At 35.7% G+C, this 16797-nt stretch overlaps 5 protein-coding genes across 5 annotated transcripts, besides 2 other annotated features; 2 read left to right on the forward strand and 3 right to left on the reverse strand. All coding sequences in view use genetic code 12, as the record gives it.

The window, feature by feature from the left end:
- Window positions 1–1859: part of a mobile genetic element (relic of Debaryomyces hansenii Tdh5 retrotransposon) that runs on past the window's edge.
- Window positions 1860–2153: 294 nt separating this feature from the next.
- Window positions 2154–2771: a mobile genetic element (relic of Debaryomyces hansenii Tdh5 retrotransposon).
- A 6344-nt stretch (window positions 2772–9115) lies between these two features.
- On the reverse strand, window positions 9116–10504 carry DEHA2F18634g (DEHA2F18634p; the record flags this gene model as incomplete). Its single annotated transcript, XM_461155.1, has 1 exon — window positions 9116–10504. One exon carries the CDS (start codon window positions 10502–10504, stop codon window positions 9116–9118), a length of 1389 nt encoding a protein of 462 aa, XP_461155.2.
- Window positions 10505–10744: 240 nt separating this feature from the next.
- Window positions 10745–11764, reverse strand: DEHA2F18656g (DEHA2F18656p; the record flags this gene model as incomplete). The annotated part of the gene is made up of 1 exon (XM_461156.1): window positions 10745–11764. The coding sequence occupies one exon, from the start codon at window positions 11762–11764 to the stop codon at window positions 10745–10747; it is 1020 nt and encodes a 339-aa protein (XP_461156.2).
- A 353-nt stretch (window positions 11765–12117) lies between these two features.
- On the forward strand, window positions 12118–13101 carry DEHA2F18678g (DEHA2F18678p; the record flags this gene model as incomplete). Its single annotated transcript, XM_461157.2, has 1 exon — window positions 12118–13101. One exon carries the CDS (start codon window positions 12118–12120, stop codon window positions 13099–13101), a length of 984 nt encoding a protein of 327 aa, XP_461157.2.
- A 35-nt stretch (window positions 13102–13136) lies between these two features.
- DEHA2F18700g (DEHA2F18700p) lies at window positions 13137–13436 on the reverse strand (the record flags this gene model as incomplete). The annotated part of the gene is made up of 1 exon (XM_461158.1): window positions 13137–13436. One exon carries the CDS (start codon window positions 13434–13436, stop codon window positions 13137–13139), a length of 300 nt encoding a protein of 99 aa, XP_461158.1.
- Window positions 13437–13643: 207 nt separating this feature from the next.
- On the forward strand, window positions 13644–16394 carry DEHA2F18722g (DEHA2F18722p; the record flags this gene model as incomplete). Its single annotated transcript, XM_461159.1, has 1 exon — window positions 13644–16394. The coding sequence occupies one exon, from the start codon at window positions 13644–13646 to the stop codon at window positions 16392–16394; it is 2751 nt and encodes a 916-aa protein (XP_461159.2).
- Between the last annotated feature and the right edge of the window lie 403 nt (window positions 16395–16797).

Genomic DNA, 16797 nt, shown 5'->3' on the forward strand with positions numbered 1-16797 from the left:
ATAATGTAAAGTTCGATGAATTTGCGTTTCCCTTCCAGTCTGCCGAGAAAGTTCCTCGCAACTTTTCTGAATCGAAGCCTTCGGCGTCGTCTGTGTCTTCGTTCTTTTCGGCACCTGGTGTTCTGGCTACACTTGAATTGCCTGATACTGCTATGGATGTTGATCAAGCTGATCTGGATACTTTGATGACTGAATCTACTCCAATGTCGATGCTGGATACTTCTGTACATGAATTATCTCCAGCAGATAATGGTCTGAACTCTGACGAGACTGCTGTGGTACCTTCATTGGATATTGAGATGAGTGATCCTGACATGCCTTCCCCTGAACTGCTTAAGCAAACCGCTCATCTGGACAATCAATCTTCGTCCAATGCTATTACAGATTGTCCTTCTGAACCTTGTCGGCAAATAAATGTCGCTCTGTCTGAGTCTTCATCGCCTGTCTCTTCTCCTGCTGTTGTTGAGCCTTCTTCGCCTCCTGTGGTTTCCAAAACCAACCCTCGTTCCCTTATTGAATATATTTCTGATTCTGAAGCTTCACTTTCAGGGGAGGACTACAAAATTTCTTACTATGAACATCATCATGATAATTTTGATTTTTCAGACGATAAGGACTATGTTGAAAATCCTGTAAGAAAAAGAAAGGCTATTACTGAAAAACTGCGTAGAAGATCAGAAGTATCGTCAGAAGATGAAACTGAACCTTCTAAGAAACAGAAGCATGAGGATCTGCATAAAAGTTCCTCTATTAACTCAGATACCTCGCTTGTTGTCAGAGGATCTGCGTATTTTATGTCGCATGCATATGTTGTTAGTACCAAGAAAGATGGTATACCAATAACATACAAGCAAGCTATGCTGAGTGCTGAATGTGAAAAATGGAAAATTGCAATGGATAGCGAGATGAGCGCTCATTATTCAAATAACACATGGAATTTAGTGGATTTGCCTAAGGATAGAAAGGCGATAGGCAACAGATGGGTATTTACCAAAAAGGATGATGGTAGATACAAAGCTAGACTAGTAGCACAGGGATTTAGTCAGGTTCCAGGGGAAGACTACTTGACGACGTTCAGTCCTGTGATCAGATATGAGTCTGTGAAGCTACTTCTAGCATTCAGTGCTGTTGATCAGAGAGTAATTCACCAGATGGATGTTGATACCGCATTTTTGAACGGTACTGTAGAAGAAACACTTTATATGAAACAGCCTGTAGGTTTTGTAGATGAAGCTGAACCAGAGAAGGTGTGCAAGTTGGAGAAATCATTGTACGGATTGAAACAGGCACCAATATGTTGGAATACTACAATAATGAAATTTCTCACTGAGCATGGATTCAAAAGGACTGAGAGTGAACTAGGACTATATAGTAAGGATGATATAATTCTAGGATTGTACGTGGATGATATACTCATCTCAGGAAAGGATACTATTGAGATTGAAAAAGTAAAGAAACTTCTCTCGCTGAGGTTCAAAATGAAGGATTTAGGAATAGCAAGGAAGTTTCTAGGAATAAATATCGAGCAAAGAACCGATGGAATAAGTATCTGCCTCAATGACTATATTGAAAAGATTCTAGAGGAATTTAATATGAGAGACGCTAACTCTGTTGCAACTCCGTCGATAGTTGGTCAAGACTTACACAAAACTGATGATTCACCAGAATGTGATGCAAGTAACTATCGTTCATTGGTCGGTAAGCTATTATTTGCTGCGACTACTGTAAGAACTCTTGAAGTAATTTCTCTAAGGGGGAACTCATTTCAGTATTTGTTTTTCTATTTTTTAGGTTTTACACAATATAACAGTTTGCACAATATAATCAATAATTTCAAGTATGTATTACTTACTATCTAAAATACAATCTGAATACCTTTTAAATTGACCTCCTTATATAGTAGAATATTGGGATTACACATTTGAACGCTGTTTCCATTAACGATAATGGGCATTACTTAAACCAGTAATGAATAGTTTAATTAACCTTTTTTATCGGCTTATGGTCATCCAATTTGTCTTAGAATGGGAATATTCACTGGTAGTATTCACATTGTTAACTCAACAAGTTTTTATTAGAATTTGCAGCCTGTTTGCATTTTCTCAAATAAATTGCATTCTCACTAAAATATTTCATCACCAAATATTTCATTAGTATTCGTCAAGACGAATAATAAAGTTCTTAACAGTGCTGTTATCAACACAATTGTAGAAGAAGAGAATCCGCTGGCCTTCATCCAAAGGAAGGAGGTCCGGGTCCGCATCTTCAAGAAGTTGGATCTTAGCAGCAAGCGATACAGTAGAACGAAAAAGCTGACGGGCTAACGTGGAATGGAGCTCTAAATGCTGCTTAACAGAAATAGTTCCAAAGTCGCGGAATAGAGCATGCCATAAATTAAGTCCACGTAAACCACGTTTAGTACAGTACGTCGCATAAACAACAGACGTAATGCACTTTTTCAAAAGCTTGTCAAGGATCAGATCAAACTTAAGTCTAATCACATTCCGTTCAGTGTCAGTAAACTCACTAACACCAGGAATATCCACATTACTTAGATACAGATCTAAGTGGCAGTCAAGGTCCAGCAGTCTGGACTTTACCATAGCAGCCCAAAGTTTGTAGTTATCAATACCACGGAGCTTATCCTGCTCCGTAACATCAAAGTCCAAAAAGTGGCTCATAACCTGTTGAAGTAAATTCTCAAAGTAGCATACATTATCAGGTCAGTATCAGGTTAGGTAATCAGTCAGTCAGTTAATCAGTCAGTCAGTTAATCAGTCAGTCAGTTAATCAGTCAGTCAGTTAATCAGTCAGTCAGTTAATCAGTTAGTCAGTGTCAATTATATATAATTTACTTAATCTCTATATAAATTTCTGTATTTATCATTCAAGGTAAGGAGCTATCCAATGACAACTCATTATACACTTGAACAATTACAGATAAGCTTATGGTTATCATTTAATCAGAATAACAATGTTTCGCAGCTAGTTTATATAAACTCTCAATTAATTCTGACTTCTCATAAAATATACTAATATATTTCAACACTAATTGTGTAATTCTAATATTCTAAGAAGGTCATTTGAAGAACTAATTATATAGAATTTGGAGATAAAGTAAATTATATATTATAATACTGATTATACTGTTTAAAAATTTGAAAAATTAAAAATGAATACTGATAGGACTTCCTCTTTGGAAAGATTACTTCAAAACCTACTAATCAGGCCCCGTTAATGATCAGGTCATACTTATTCAGTTCAGTGTCAGTAAAATCGCTAACACCAAAAATATCCACATTATTTAGATACAGATCTGAGTGGCAATAACCTGTCGAAGTAGATTCTCAAAAGGATCATTCCTTTTTTATTGTATTGTCAGTGTTATAACTTCATGATATAACAAGGAAGAATTAAACGGCATTCTGGTTTTACTGTAATATAACATAATTTCTCAATTAATTCTGACTTCTCATAAAATAGAATAATATCAACTTTCTGAGAGACTATTTTTGCTTCAACGTGTTGCTGCTAGAATAAATCTTACGATATAGCTGATATAGCTAATAGGCAAACCTCTGACAACATGCAGTGTCCCCAGTTAAACAATTTCGATAATTCTGATGTAACTTCTATTGGAAGTAATTTACACCATCATTACTTTCTTTGTAGTTTGACCATCATTTGTTAAAGTTTAAATTTCAGCTACAGAATAATCAATTAAACTAATTATAATTTCAATTAGTATTACTTCAGTTTAATTAGTTAGGACAAGTTCCAACCAGTTCAGTTGAAGTCATTTTACTTATCCCCTAATAAAATTTATATAATTATCCAGTAAATTACTCTCCTTATATAGTACACTATTAGGATTACATAAACAGGTTTAAATAATAGTTAATTACTTAAACCAGTCATATCAGCAACTTCATTTTGTTATCAAAAATTATCACAAATGTACACATGCACTTTTCAAACAGGCCCCTGGAACACTTGTTCTATAGAAAACCATCACAAACATGAACCACACACAGGCACTTTCAAACAGGCCCCCTGGAACACTTGTTCTATAGAAAACCATCACAAACATGAACCACACACAGGCACTTTCAAACAGCCCCCCTAGGATCACATAAACAGGTTTAAATAACAGTTAATTACTTAAACCAGTCATATCAGCAACTTCATTTTGTTATCAAAAATTATCACAAATGTACACAGGCACTTTCAAACAGGCCCCTGGAACACTTGTTCTATAGAAAACCATCACAAACATGAACCACACACAGGCACTTTCAAACAGACCCCTGGAACACTTGTTCTATAGAAAACCATCACAAACATGAACCACACACAGGCACTTTCAAACAGGCCCCCTGGAACACTTGTTCTATAGAAAACCATCACAAACGTGAACCACACACAGGCACTTTCAAACAGGCCCCCTGGAACACTCGTTCTATAGAAAACCATCACAAACGTGAACCACACACAGGCACTTTCAAACAGCCCCCCTAGGATCACATAAACAGGTTTAAATAACAGTTAATTACTTAAACCAGTCATATCAGCAACTTCATTTTGTTATCAAAAATTATCACAAATGTACACAGGCACTTTCAAACAGGCCCCTGGAACACTTGTTCTATAGAAAACCATCACAAACATGAACCACACACAGGCACTTTCAAACAGACCCCTGGAACACTTGTTCTATAGAAAACCATCACAAACATGAACCACACACAGGCACTTTCAAACAGGCCCCCTGGAACACTTGTTCTATAGAAAACCATCACAAACGTGAACCACACACAGGCACTTTCAAACAGGCCCCCTGGAACACTCGTTCTATAGAAAACCATCACAAACGTGAACCACACACAGGCACTTTCAAACAGGCCCCTGGAACACTTGTTCTATAGAAAACCATCACAAACATGAACCACACACAGGCACTTTCAAACAGACCCCTGGAACACTTGTTCTATAGAAAACCATCACAAACATGAACCACACACAGGCACTTTCAAACAGGCCCCCTGGAACACTTGTTCTATAGAAAACCATCACAAACGTGAACCACACACAGGCACTTTCAAACAGGCCCCCTGGAACACTCGTTCTATAGAAAACCATCACAAACGTGAACCACACACAGGCACTTTCAAACAGCCCCCCTAGGATCACATAAACAGGTTTAAATAACAGTTAATTACTTAAACCAGTCATATCAGCAACTTCATTTTGTTATCAAAAATTATCACAAATGTACACAGGCACTTTCAAACAGGCCCCTGGAACACTCGTTCTATAGAAAACCATCACAAACGTGAACCACACACAGGCACTTTCAAACAGCCCCCCTAGGATCACATAAACAGGTTTAAATAACAGTTAATTACTTAAACCAGTCATATCAGCAACTTCATTTTGTTATCAAAAATTATCACAAATGTACACAGGCACTTTCAAACAGGCCCCTGGAACACTTGTTCTATAGAAAACCATCACAAACATGAACCACACACAGGCACTTTCAAACAGGCCCCCTGGAACACTTGTTCTATAGAAAACCATCACAAACGTGAACCACACACAGGCACTTTCAAACAGGCCCCCTGGAACACTCGTTCTATAGAAAACCATCACAAACGTGAACCACACACAGGCACTTTCAAACAGCCCCCCTAGGATCACATAAACAGGTTTAAATAACAGTTAATTACTTAAACCAGTCATATCAGCAACTTCATTTTGTTATCAAAAATTATCACAAATGTACACAGGCACTTTCAAACAGGCCCCTGGAACACTTGTTCTATAGAAAACCATCACAAACATGAACCACACACAGGCACTTTCAAACAGGCCCCCTGGAACACTTGTTCTATAGAAAACCATCACAAACATGAACCACACACAGGCACTTTCAAACAGGCCCCCTGGAACACTTATTCTATATCTCAATTTAGACTTTGTCTGGACTTAGTACTCAGTTAGCATTTTAGACGCCATATTAATGATTATTGACTAGTACAATATTCAAATATAAACCAAATTAGACACTTAATACTCAGATTCGAAAGTGCGACCTGAAACTATGTCCACCTTTTCATGAAACAGGAGCACCTCCCATATAGACCAATGTATCCATTACCAGTGTAATAACTAGAACCACATATACTCACGAAAATATCTTCAATGATATGGTACCAGCATTATCAATTTTCTTTAATCCAAGTTTAGGAACGACGTTGAAGAAAACAATTTTGCTCGAACAGGGTCACAAACATATAAAGAAAAGCATGAACCAGTGGCAACTCACAGGCCTCCTGGAACATTTACTCAATACCCTCACAATTAGGGACTTTTCTCATATTTCAAATATTTCGATATTCAATCGACATTCAAGGATTTACTAGGGTTATTCGCCATCAAACACGGACTCATACAACAACACAAAAAAATCATTTACTGAATTACTTCGAAGAACACTACTCCGACAATCCCGTAACGCATTTACTGGAATATAAAAACCTGCGCATTTTTAACTCATAAATGGACACATGCGGATTTATCTCAAAATACGGATTAATACAAACTAATCGCACCCGATAAGAACTATTGGAACATCGTATCAAATCAAAAACATCATACATGGCTGAGAATACTTTTAGAACCTTCTGTTTCTTGTTTTCTTCCTTTGGTCGACCCTCCAAATACTATTCTGCATTTTCACTGCCTCATATTGCACACATGAAAGCAATTGACGCACAACTGACACTCTCAAGTATATCATGTAGAGCATTTCCACCTGGTGAATCACTCTAGTCTCAATAAGCAGAGGTTTATTCAAATACAAACTCTAGGATTAACACTGTCAAATCTTCTTCCACAGAACAGATAAAAAAAATCCTGCAATAACAAGAGGAGCCTGAATCAACATATTCAGGACTTTCAGTTGGTTTTCAGTATGTCCTTCACAACAGACATATAATAAATAAGCAAATCCTCTAGCAGTAAGAGGAGCCTGAATCAGCATATTCAGGACTTTCATTCTTTCATAACATAAGCAAAAACTCCTTCGTCATCAAAAGAGGAGTATGAATCAGTATATTCTCTAGATCTTCGGTGCATTCTTTCAAACAATATAATTACTTTCTTCTACCATACGTACGTTCGAATCATAATCATCATAGACACCAGTATTGTCACATTCTTAAACGTCATCTTCAGCGGTAGACAGACTCAATCAACGGACATCGGAATTCTGGCGGATGAATAACAACATGAATCAAAGGGAAAAAAGTCACGGCGCACATGAACACATACCGATGTCTTACAAAGCCATCCAATAGTCGACAATTCTCAGCAAAAATTGGAATAGAAATGAAGGATGAGACCAAGAGCTGGGTAAATCAGCCCTTTGTCAGGGTGGTCAAATCGTTCTCACTAATTTATGTAGAAGCATCATATTCAAGTAAACCATTATCTAACAACAACCATTAACCTAATTCGTAATATGGATAGCCAATCAGCAACACCATTAATGAACAGGGAAATACAACAAGCAGCTCATAACCTATTGAAAGTAGTTTAAATCATCATTACTTTCTTTATAGTAATTGTCTATGATCTATTAGTCTAGATTTAAGCTACATTATAATCAATTAAATCAATGATAAGTTCAATTACTATCTGTTCAGTTAGTTACAGTGACATTCATTCAGTCAATGTCATGTAATTAACTTACAACAAAGTCCAATCAGTTCAGTTGAAGTAAATCATTATTACTTGACCCCTATACAAAATTTAAAATACCCAGTAAATTACTCTCCTTATATAGTACAATATTCGGATTACATAAACAGGTTTGACCTAAAAACAGTTAATTACTTAAACTAGTAATAGCTTATCCATAAACAGAAATATTATGAGAAACGAATTGTACAGAATATTCCAACAGTTTCTTTCGCAACCAGCTTGCATTTACTGAAGTATATTATTCTACATATTCCAGTAAAACCCGAATGCGGGTTAGTCTTATCTTTGTTCTAGTGTATAATGAACTGTCATTGGATATATTCTTATCATGAACAATAAATACTGATAACAAGCCACATGGTTCTAATCCGTCATCCCATTGGTTACTAAAGATGAAGCGATGGGAATAATATTCTTGAAATTATAGTAAGAGTTCTTTGGACCTGATAAAACACAGAAATTATATAGAGATTAAGAAAATATTATAATTAACACTGATGAATTTGATTGAACCTGAACCTGACACTAACACTGTCGATGTTTTGAGAATTTACTACAACAGAATTCTCCTCAAAACACTGAAAATCTAACAAAGCTCCAACAGAATATTTTACAGCTTGCATTAGGTTGATACTTTTGCTCGAAAGGAAAACAAAATATCAACGTAAAATGTTAAATATTGAAGGGTGTGATTCTTGTTTTGTTGAGTTTTGCAACAGAAACAAAAAAGAATAAGCTAAAGTTAAAATAAGAATAGTTAAAATTATCATGAAGTAATTAATTTAAACCAGCCGGAATATAAAATGTCACTTGCATCCATTATGATGATATTTCAGAACGAATCCGTTCAATATTTTGCGTGACTTTAAAGAAGTATTAGTGAAGTTCCCAATACTCCAGGCAATAGGAACTACATTAACGATGAGTACATATAGGTATCTTGTGCTAAAAATTAATAGCACTTTAGTGTTATCTAAGTTTACAAGGTTAAAATTTCTAATGCAGTATTTCACGGTAAAGTAGATAACTAAGCATATTAATTATATACCTGGAGATGAGAAAAGACTTGCGGGAGGTTTAAAGCTCAGTTTATAAGACCACTAAAAGGTATCGTGGCAAAGTAACTCAATAGCTTTAATTGGTGTAATAAACTTTTTTCTGTTCAAATAGCTAAGTAATGAAGTGTAATTAAGAGTGATTCAATGCTGTTCATCTACATCGACGATAGAATTAATGAATAACGAAATTTAAGCGAAGATATTCCAAAATTGACATATTTTTAGGTATTTGTTTTAAGAATTCTGCGTGATTACGATAATGAACTTAAATATATATGTACAAGAATATTTTATATTAATCCAATATTGTTGGAAGATTGTGATTTATGGTCATGAGATTTTAAACCTGAATAAATCAACAACCTATCCCACTGTCCTTTTTTATGTAACATTGCCAAAATCAAAACGGCCGGTAAATGCCATACCGATCCCCAAAATAACTTCTTAGCATGAATATTAGCCATCGCTATCCCATTAGCAGTTGGCTTTTGACCAGTATAATTTTGTTTAATCTGCATCCAAAATTTATAAGCCAAGTAAGTTAACCAAGAATTGGCTATAGCTGAATCAAATTGGAAAACCCAATCAGTAATCCCAAAATAACTCAAGCCAAAGCATAATGGGAACATTAATAAGGAATATCGTAACGCAACTCTTGCATTTAGCTTGGGGTTTTCAGCAGCAGTCATAACATATCCAGCACCTTTATATTGATCTGCAATATTATGAGACAACGCATTGAAATGAGGAAATTGCCAGGCATATAGCAAACCTGCTAGACACCAAGCACCAGGGTGATCTAATGGAGATGATGCTGCCCAACCCATCAAGGGTGGGATCGCTCCAACGATGGCACCTACCCAAGTATTGATAATAGATTTTCTTTTCAATGATGTATAAATCCAAGAATACAATACAATATTTAGAAAGCCTAGAAAGGAAACTGTAGGATTCACACCAAGAAATAACATAGTGCATCCCAAGGAACCAGTGATCCCAGCAAACTGATAAGCTTGTTTAGGACTTATCAATCCGCGTACAACAGGTCTCCCCACGGTTCTGGGCATTTTTTTATCAAATTCCGGTTCTCTACCCATATTTATAGCGTTTGCTGCTCCAGAACACAAGGCAGTACCCATAGTAAGGAACAAAAGCTCTGGTAAAGAAACTGTGTAAGGAGAAATAGCATATGAGCAAATCGAACTTAGCGTCACCAAAATAGTCAAATTTGGCTTAGTCAATTTGACATACGGTTGAATTATTGAACGCAAATTAGTCTTAGTCTTACTACTAGATGTTGCAGTTGCGGAAGATGATTTATTGAGCTCTTTTGGAACAACTTTGAAAGGAATATGCGTGCTTTCAACCTTGTTACTACTCACTTTGTCGGTATCGATCTTCTGTGACAGTTTTGCTTCTGGTTCCTGACAATTTAAAACTTTTGTAGCGACGTTTTCCAATATTGATCCTGAATCACTTTCTTTTAAATTGCTTGAAGTAGTCATAATATTTCTATTACTTGGTATAGTCACGAGTTTTCGACATGTTGGTGTTGATGTTAAATATAGGTTCCCAATAAAATTTTGATCTAGTATTAAATTCTTTGTAGTATTCTTATAAAAAAAATTAAAATTAGAAATATAATTTAGCCTGGGAAAAGCTAAAAGTTTATGAGACATAATTCCACAATAAAACAACCTATCAATTATTTTACTATAATGCAGAATGCAAAAGTTCCCAAGACAATGACTTCTGAATATGATAACATTCTACTATTAGCCATTATAGTTTGATCGATGTACTCAAAATCATTTTCCAGGAAATGATTTTGCGCACGACCAAAAAATCACATTACGATTCGTACATTATACGAATATATATTAATATCTAGAAGCATTTACGTAGAATTTCTAATTATTTTAAGTACTCATAGGTTTATCTTCAGTAGTATCTGAGGTAGGGACATCAGCCGCGTCTGCTTCAAGGTTAGAGTCATCTGGCTTTCTTTCGTTTAGCTTTTTATTCTCCAACTTATTTTCAATTAAATCATGGAATGCAATAATTGCCCTCACTAAGGTACTAACGTAAACCATCATCAATTCATCATTAGTTTTAATCGTAAAAGCAGTTGATAAAGGATTTGTAGATTGGTTAGGAACTTGACTGTCAATTATTTTGCTGGAAGTATTTATGTCAGTATTAGATAAGTTTGGTAATAAGTTGAAAACATTCTGTAATTTCCCCAAGATTGTGTGGTTTATAGGCAATTTCTTTTGATAAACCTTATCTAAGTAGTTGGCAATTTCTCTTAGTTTTTGATGTAATCCTAGTAAAGATTGATAACTTTGAGTAACTCTCAATGACAAATTACCTGCTGCTTGATCTCTAATATCCCTCAACAAATGTTCCACACCAATCTCTTCCGCTTCTTCAGCCTCGATTAAGGATGGAACGTGAACAAAAGTTCTTTCTGCCGCTGAACCATCGTTCTTTATATCATCAACCGCATAATACGCATCTGTTGGAATACCAACGTCTCTAGGTTGGACATCAACAATCAATAACAATGGATTCAGAGTGTATTTTTTGAAAGCATCATTTATTTTTAAATCAGAAGGTTTCAATTTTGGTCCTGAGTGATACCAGCCAATTAACTTTTCTTTAGCATTGATTTTTTTGAACATTTCCCCCATCGATTCTATAAAATTGTGGTCCAAGAACCAAACGCTTGGATTTTTTTCGTCTTCTTCAAAAGGAATGGCATATGAATTCGTAACTCTAATAGTATCCGAAGAATTATCTCCCAAAACTACACCAACTACTCTTTTCTTCGAATCTTTGGCAACTCTATTATAATGGTCCACAACAGATAAAAGTACCAATGGTGAAACTGTTACTGTCTTATCTAAAAATGTTGATTCACTTGTAGCGGTAGGCATTGTGGCAAATTAATAAACTGGGTATACAAGCAATTTTAAAGACTAATTGATACACTGAACTGTACAACAAACAAAGCAATATCTTCAACTATCTTAATACCTTAGATAAACGAATTAAATCTTGTATAATCAGTTTGATATGGGATTCTATGTGAACAAATACCGATTGCCTTCGAAGTCTGTAGATTTCAACATTGTCGTGTACGATACAAAATAAATGCTATACCAATATCAAAGCTTAGTATTATAAATGAATCATTGATAGCCATATAGTATATAGTATGTTTGGACAAATAGTAATAGGCCCTCCTGGATCAGGCAAGTCTACATATTGCTATGGAATGCAGCAGTTTATGTCGGCAATAGGTCGTAAACTGTGCATTATTAATCTTGATCCAGCGAATGATGCTTTGCCATACCCTGATTGTTCATTAGATATACGAGATTTCGTTACTTTGGAAGAAATAATGGAAGAGCTAAACTTAGGCCCAAATGGAGGGATGATGTATGCGTTAGAGAGCTTAGATGAGAGTGGAATAGATGCATTTATAAGTAAGATTAATAAGCTAGTGGAAGAGCGAAACTACCTAATATTTGATTGTCCTGGTCAAGTAGAACTTTTCACGCATCATAACTCATTATACAAGATCTTTAAGAAGTTAGTGAAGTCCAAGGATTTAAGGTTGTGTGTCGTTTCGCTAGTTGATTCTATATATCTTACCAGCCCATCGCAATACATCTCGATTTTGCTCTTGAGCTTAAGATCTATGTTACAGTTAGATTTACCTCACGTAAATGTAATATCGAAAATTGATATGTTGAAGAGATATGGCGAATTACCGTTCAGATTGGATTATTATACTGAAGTTCAGGATTTAAAATATCTTACACCGTATTTGGAAAAGGAATCGAATTCGGTGCTAGGGAAAAACTTTGTTAAATTAACAGAGATGATAGGAGAATTAGTGGAAGACTTTAACTTAGTAGCATTTGAGGTTTTGGCGGTAGAAAATAAACAGTCTATGATAAACCTATTAAGTGTCATTGACAAAGCAAATGGTTATAGTATTGGTACCAGCGAGGTTGGTGCTGATTCAATTTGGAGCGAGGCAGTTAGACAAGGCACCTTGCCGGGTTATAAAGAAATAGACATACATGAAAGATGGATTGAGCATAAATTCGAATATGATGAACAAGAGAAAAAGGAAGAACAAGAAATGACCAATCAATATGCTCAAGATTCATCACAACAAGAATTAACAGAAGACGAAGAATTGGAGTTAGCAATAAAAGACTGGGAATCTAAAAGACAAGGGACAGGGGAAACTCAGAATTAGTATATTTATTATTTACGATGGCATATATAGACCTTTTATACTTCAGCACTAATTAATTCTTTAGCAGCACTTAAATCTTCATCACCTTTATAATTTTCCACATACTCTATTAATGCTTGCTTATGCTTTTTGATTTTCTCAGAAACTTCTGGCACCATTCTTTGGGATTCTTCTAACACTTGAATTTGCTTCTTCAATTCGTATTCATCAGCATTATTTGATTTCATTTGATTTACAAAGTGCTGTTGTTCAGCAACTTCTTGTTGGTACAATGACTCTTCCTTTATTAATCTTTTCAAGGAATTGACCTTAATCTGTAAACTACTTGGAGACATGATGCTTTACTACTAGGTGTCAACAAGAGAGAACGTAGTCTATATGTGATTATAAATAATAAACATACAAGAAGTCGTGTATGTTGCGTAATATTTTTTTATACCTTCACTAGATGATATAGATGATTTAGATCATTACAAGAAATAGTTATTGAAGATTGTAACTAGTAAGATATGTCTAAGCGAATGGAGTTATATGATGATTCCATGGATGGAATTGTGGATCAAATTCAGAGAACAGCTTCTGGCCTAAACGTGAAAAGAAAATTACTCTTGAATCAGATAGATCTATATAAAGATTTGCAAGCCAAAATAGATATGAAAGCAGAAAAAACTATGGTTTTGTTAGGCGATGGGTATTTCGTTGAAATGTCACCAAAGGATGCTAAAGATTATTTAAAGAGGAGAATTACAAACGTTAATGATATTGTGGAAGGATTTAACACTAAGATTAGAGATGCAGAAAATACCATGGATCATATTTCGAAATTTAGAGAAATTGAGACGAAAAATGGCAAAAAAGAGAGCAATAATGAAGAGGGCCTTCCGTTCTTCGATATTCAAGAGGAATTAGACGACGAAGATAATATTTTGAGCGTAAAAATCAATAATAAAAGCCAGACTTTTGAGAAAAGTAAAAGTAATAAAGAAGAGCAAGTAGATGAGGGACTCCCTATGATGGATATACAGGAAGAGATAGATGAAGATGGGAACGTTAAGAGTGTGAAAATCAACAATAAGGTTCAGAAAATTGACGAGAAGGTCGAAGAAAAGCATTTAAAGCAGAATGAACCATTAATTTTAAAAGAACAGAATCAAAATTCCGATAAAACCGAAGAGATTGATAGCCAAGATGGTAATCAGCTATCTGAGCTATTGCAAGATATGGGTCTCGTTCCTCTGAAAAAATCCAACGAAATAAATATAGATCAGGATAAATTACTAGATAAGATTGATGAATTGAAAATTGACGCAAACGATAAATTCAAGCTCAAGCAAATATGCGTGGAAGGATATAAGAGTTTACAAGATCAGAGCTTTGAAAAAACAGGTAACGATGATGACCAGGATGCTGAAAAGACAGATGAAGAAATAATATCGAACTTGGTTGTGGAAAATAATTTACAACACTTATTAAGTACAGATGATGCAGATAAGTCCCGCAAAAAAGGTGTTGAAGGTAATCAACTAGCACTTGATGGAAATGAATTATTGGAATTAGAACTAATTGCGGATAAATTTGATGACATTAATAATTCAATGATGCATGCAGATGATGAGGAGTGGGACTTTGAATTTGACGACGAAGGCGAAGAACATGATGATGATGATGATGAAGAAGAGGATTTTTCAGACGACTTGTTGTATGGCAATAGTGGAGCCACATTTATCCCGCAGAATGAATTTTCTTCTGGAGCACAAAACTTCAACAATCTATTATGGAAACAAGTTATGGACTTGAGAAATAAAAAAGCACAAGCACAAACATCTAACTATAATCCCGCTAATAGTAGGACAAAGAAATCTGTCAGATTTTCAGAGAAATTGGAAATTAATGAAATTGAGAACGTCAGTGAGGAATTGAAGAATATTGATCACTTTAGACAGAATATTTCAAGATTTAAACAAGACAGGCTAAGTAAGTCCAATGATAATGAAATACAGGATGTTATAATGCTGCTTGAGAAATCAAAAAGCAATAATTTTGAAAGTCCCGTTAATGATATAGTTGAAAGAGGCCCTGTCAGTGATATAGTTGAAAAAGACGAACCAGTTAGCGGCATAGTTGGAACAGATGAACCAGTTAATGATATAGTTGAAAGAGGCCCAGTCAGTGATATAGTTGAAAGAAACGGACCAGTCAGTGACATAGTTGAAAGAAACGGACCAGTCAGTGACATAGTTGAAAGAAACGGACCAGTCAGTGATATAGTTGAACGAAACGGACCAGTCAGTGATATAGTTGAAAGAGGCCCAGTCAGTGATATAGTTGAACGAAACGGACCAGTCAGTGATATAGTTGAACGAAACGGACCAGTCAGTGACATAGTTGAAAGAAACGAAACAGTTCGTGACATAGTCGAAAGAGAACCAGTTAGCGATATTATTGAAAGAGAACCAATCAGTGACATAATTGTACGAAACGAACCAGTCAGCGATATCATTGAAAGAGATCCGATCAGCGATATTGTAGAAGAGCCAATTAGCAAAGTTCACCTCGATGAGATGAATAAAAGTACAGATGCACCAGACACAAATAAGCCCAGAATATCCAAATTCAAACAGATGAAGGCGACATCAGCACCGCAGCAATCGCCGAAACCTCCAATCAAGACCCATATCAAATCGTTTGAGATTACCGATATTGAACAAGGAAGGACAAGAAAGGCTGCGATTGAAGAATCCATCAAAGAAACAGAAGATAATCCGATGCACATAATGGACACTACTCTCGACTACAATAGCATGCAAGATGATATGGATACCATGGTCAAAGCTTATGCCTTAGGCATGTACGATGATGATATAATGACCGAAGGACCAGTTGTCGAACAATTAGGCGATTTTGAGACGTTGAATAAAATTATCGAATCAATGCCCAATCGAGAAGTCTCAACTGCGAAATCGGTCGAATCTACCAATGACAATGCCGAAGAAACCTTCGATCCGTACTTGGACCAGGTTGGTGGTGAATATCAAGATGACGACGACGATGATGATGACGCACCTGTATTAGGAGATATCATGGAAAATGATATTGTACCTCCACCGGATATCGAGCAAACAATTTTGGATCAGGAAGTCACGTCTAACTACCACCGGTTGAGACAGAAATTGTTTTTCACTAACAACACATACCAGCAAGACAATAACGAATTTGAGCCAATCGACGAACACGGAAACAACCTCAGAATTAGCAAATTCAAGGCTTCCAAACATACACTGAAACACCGCTAGTACATATATCCGTTCCGAGATATTTTGTTCATGTTTTGCGCATATCTTCGGCTCTCGAGGTTGTTTGATTCGGCCCATTATATAATCTTGCATGTATAGTCCGGGGGAATACATCGGGGTTTAGAAATTAACTTTGCTAGCCTGAACCTCGTGTGGTTAGAATAGTCCCCTCTATATGATAACGACTCCGAATAACTATAAATATATAGACATATCTATATCTCTACATCCTAATTAGACCCCTTAAGAGTACCTTAAATGCCCCATATATAAGGAAATATATAATGTTATGTATTGTAATCGGACGTAATTTACACTACGGAGCCCAGCACTATGGTTAGTATAATATTCTAATTCCGAAATTCAATTACCGGTAGGTGAAAAAAAATCGTCGTCCAGAATA

Source organism: Debaryomyces hansenii (assembly GCF_000006445.2).
Source record: "Debaryomyces hansenii CBS767 chromosome F complete sequence".
Classification (NCBI taxonomy): domain Eukaryota; kingdom Fungi; phylum Ascomycota; class Pichiomycetes; order Serinales; family Debaryomycetaceae; genus Debaryomyces; species Debaryomyces hansenii.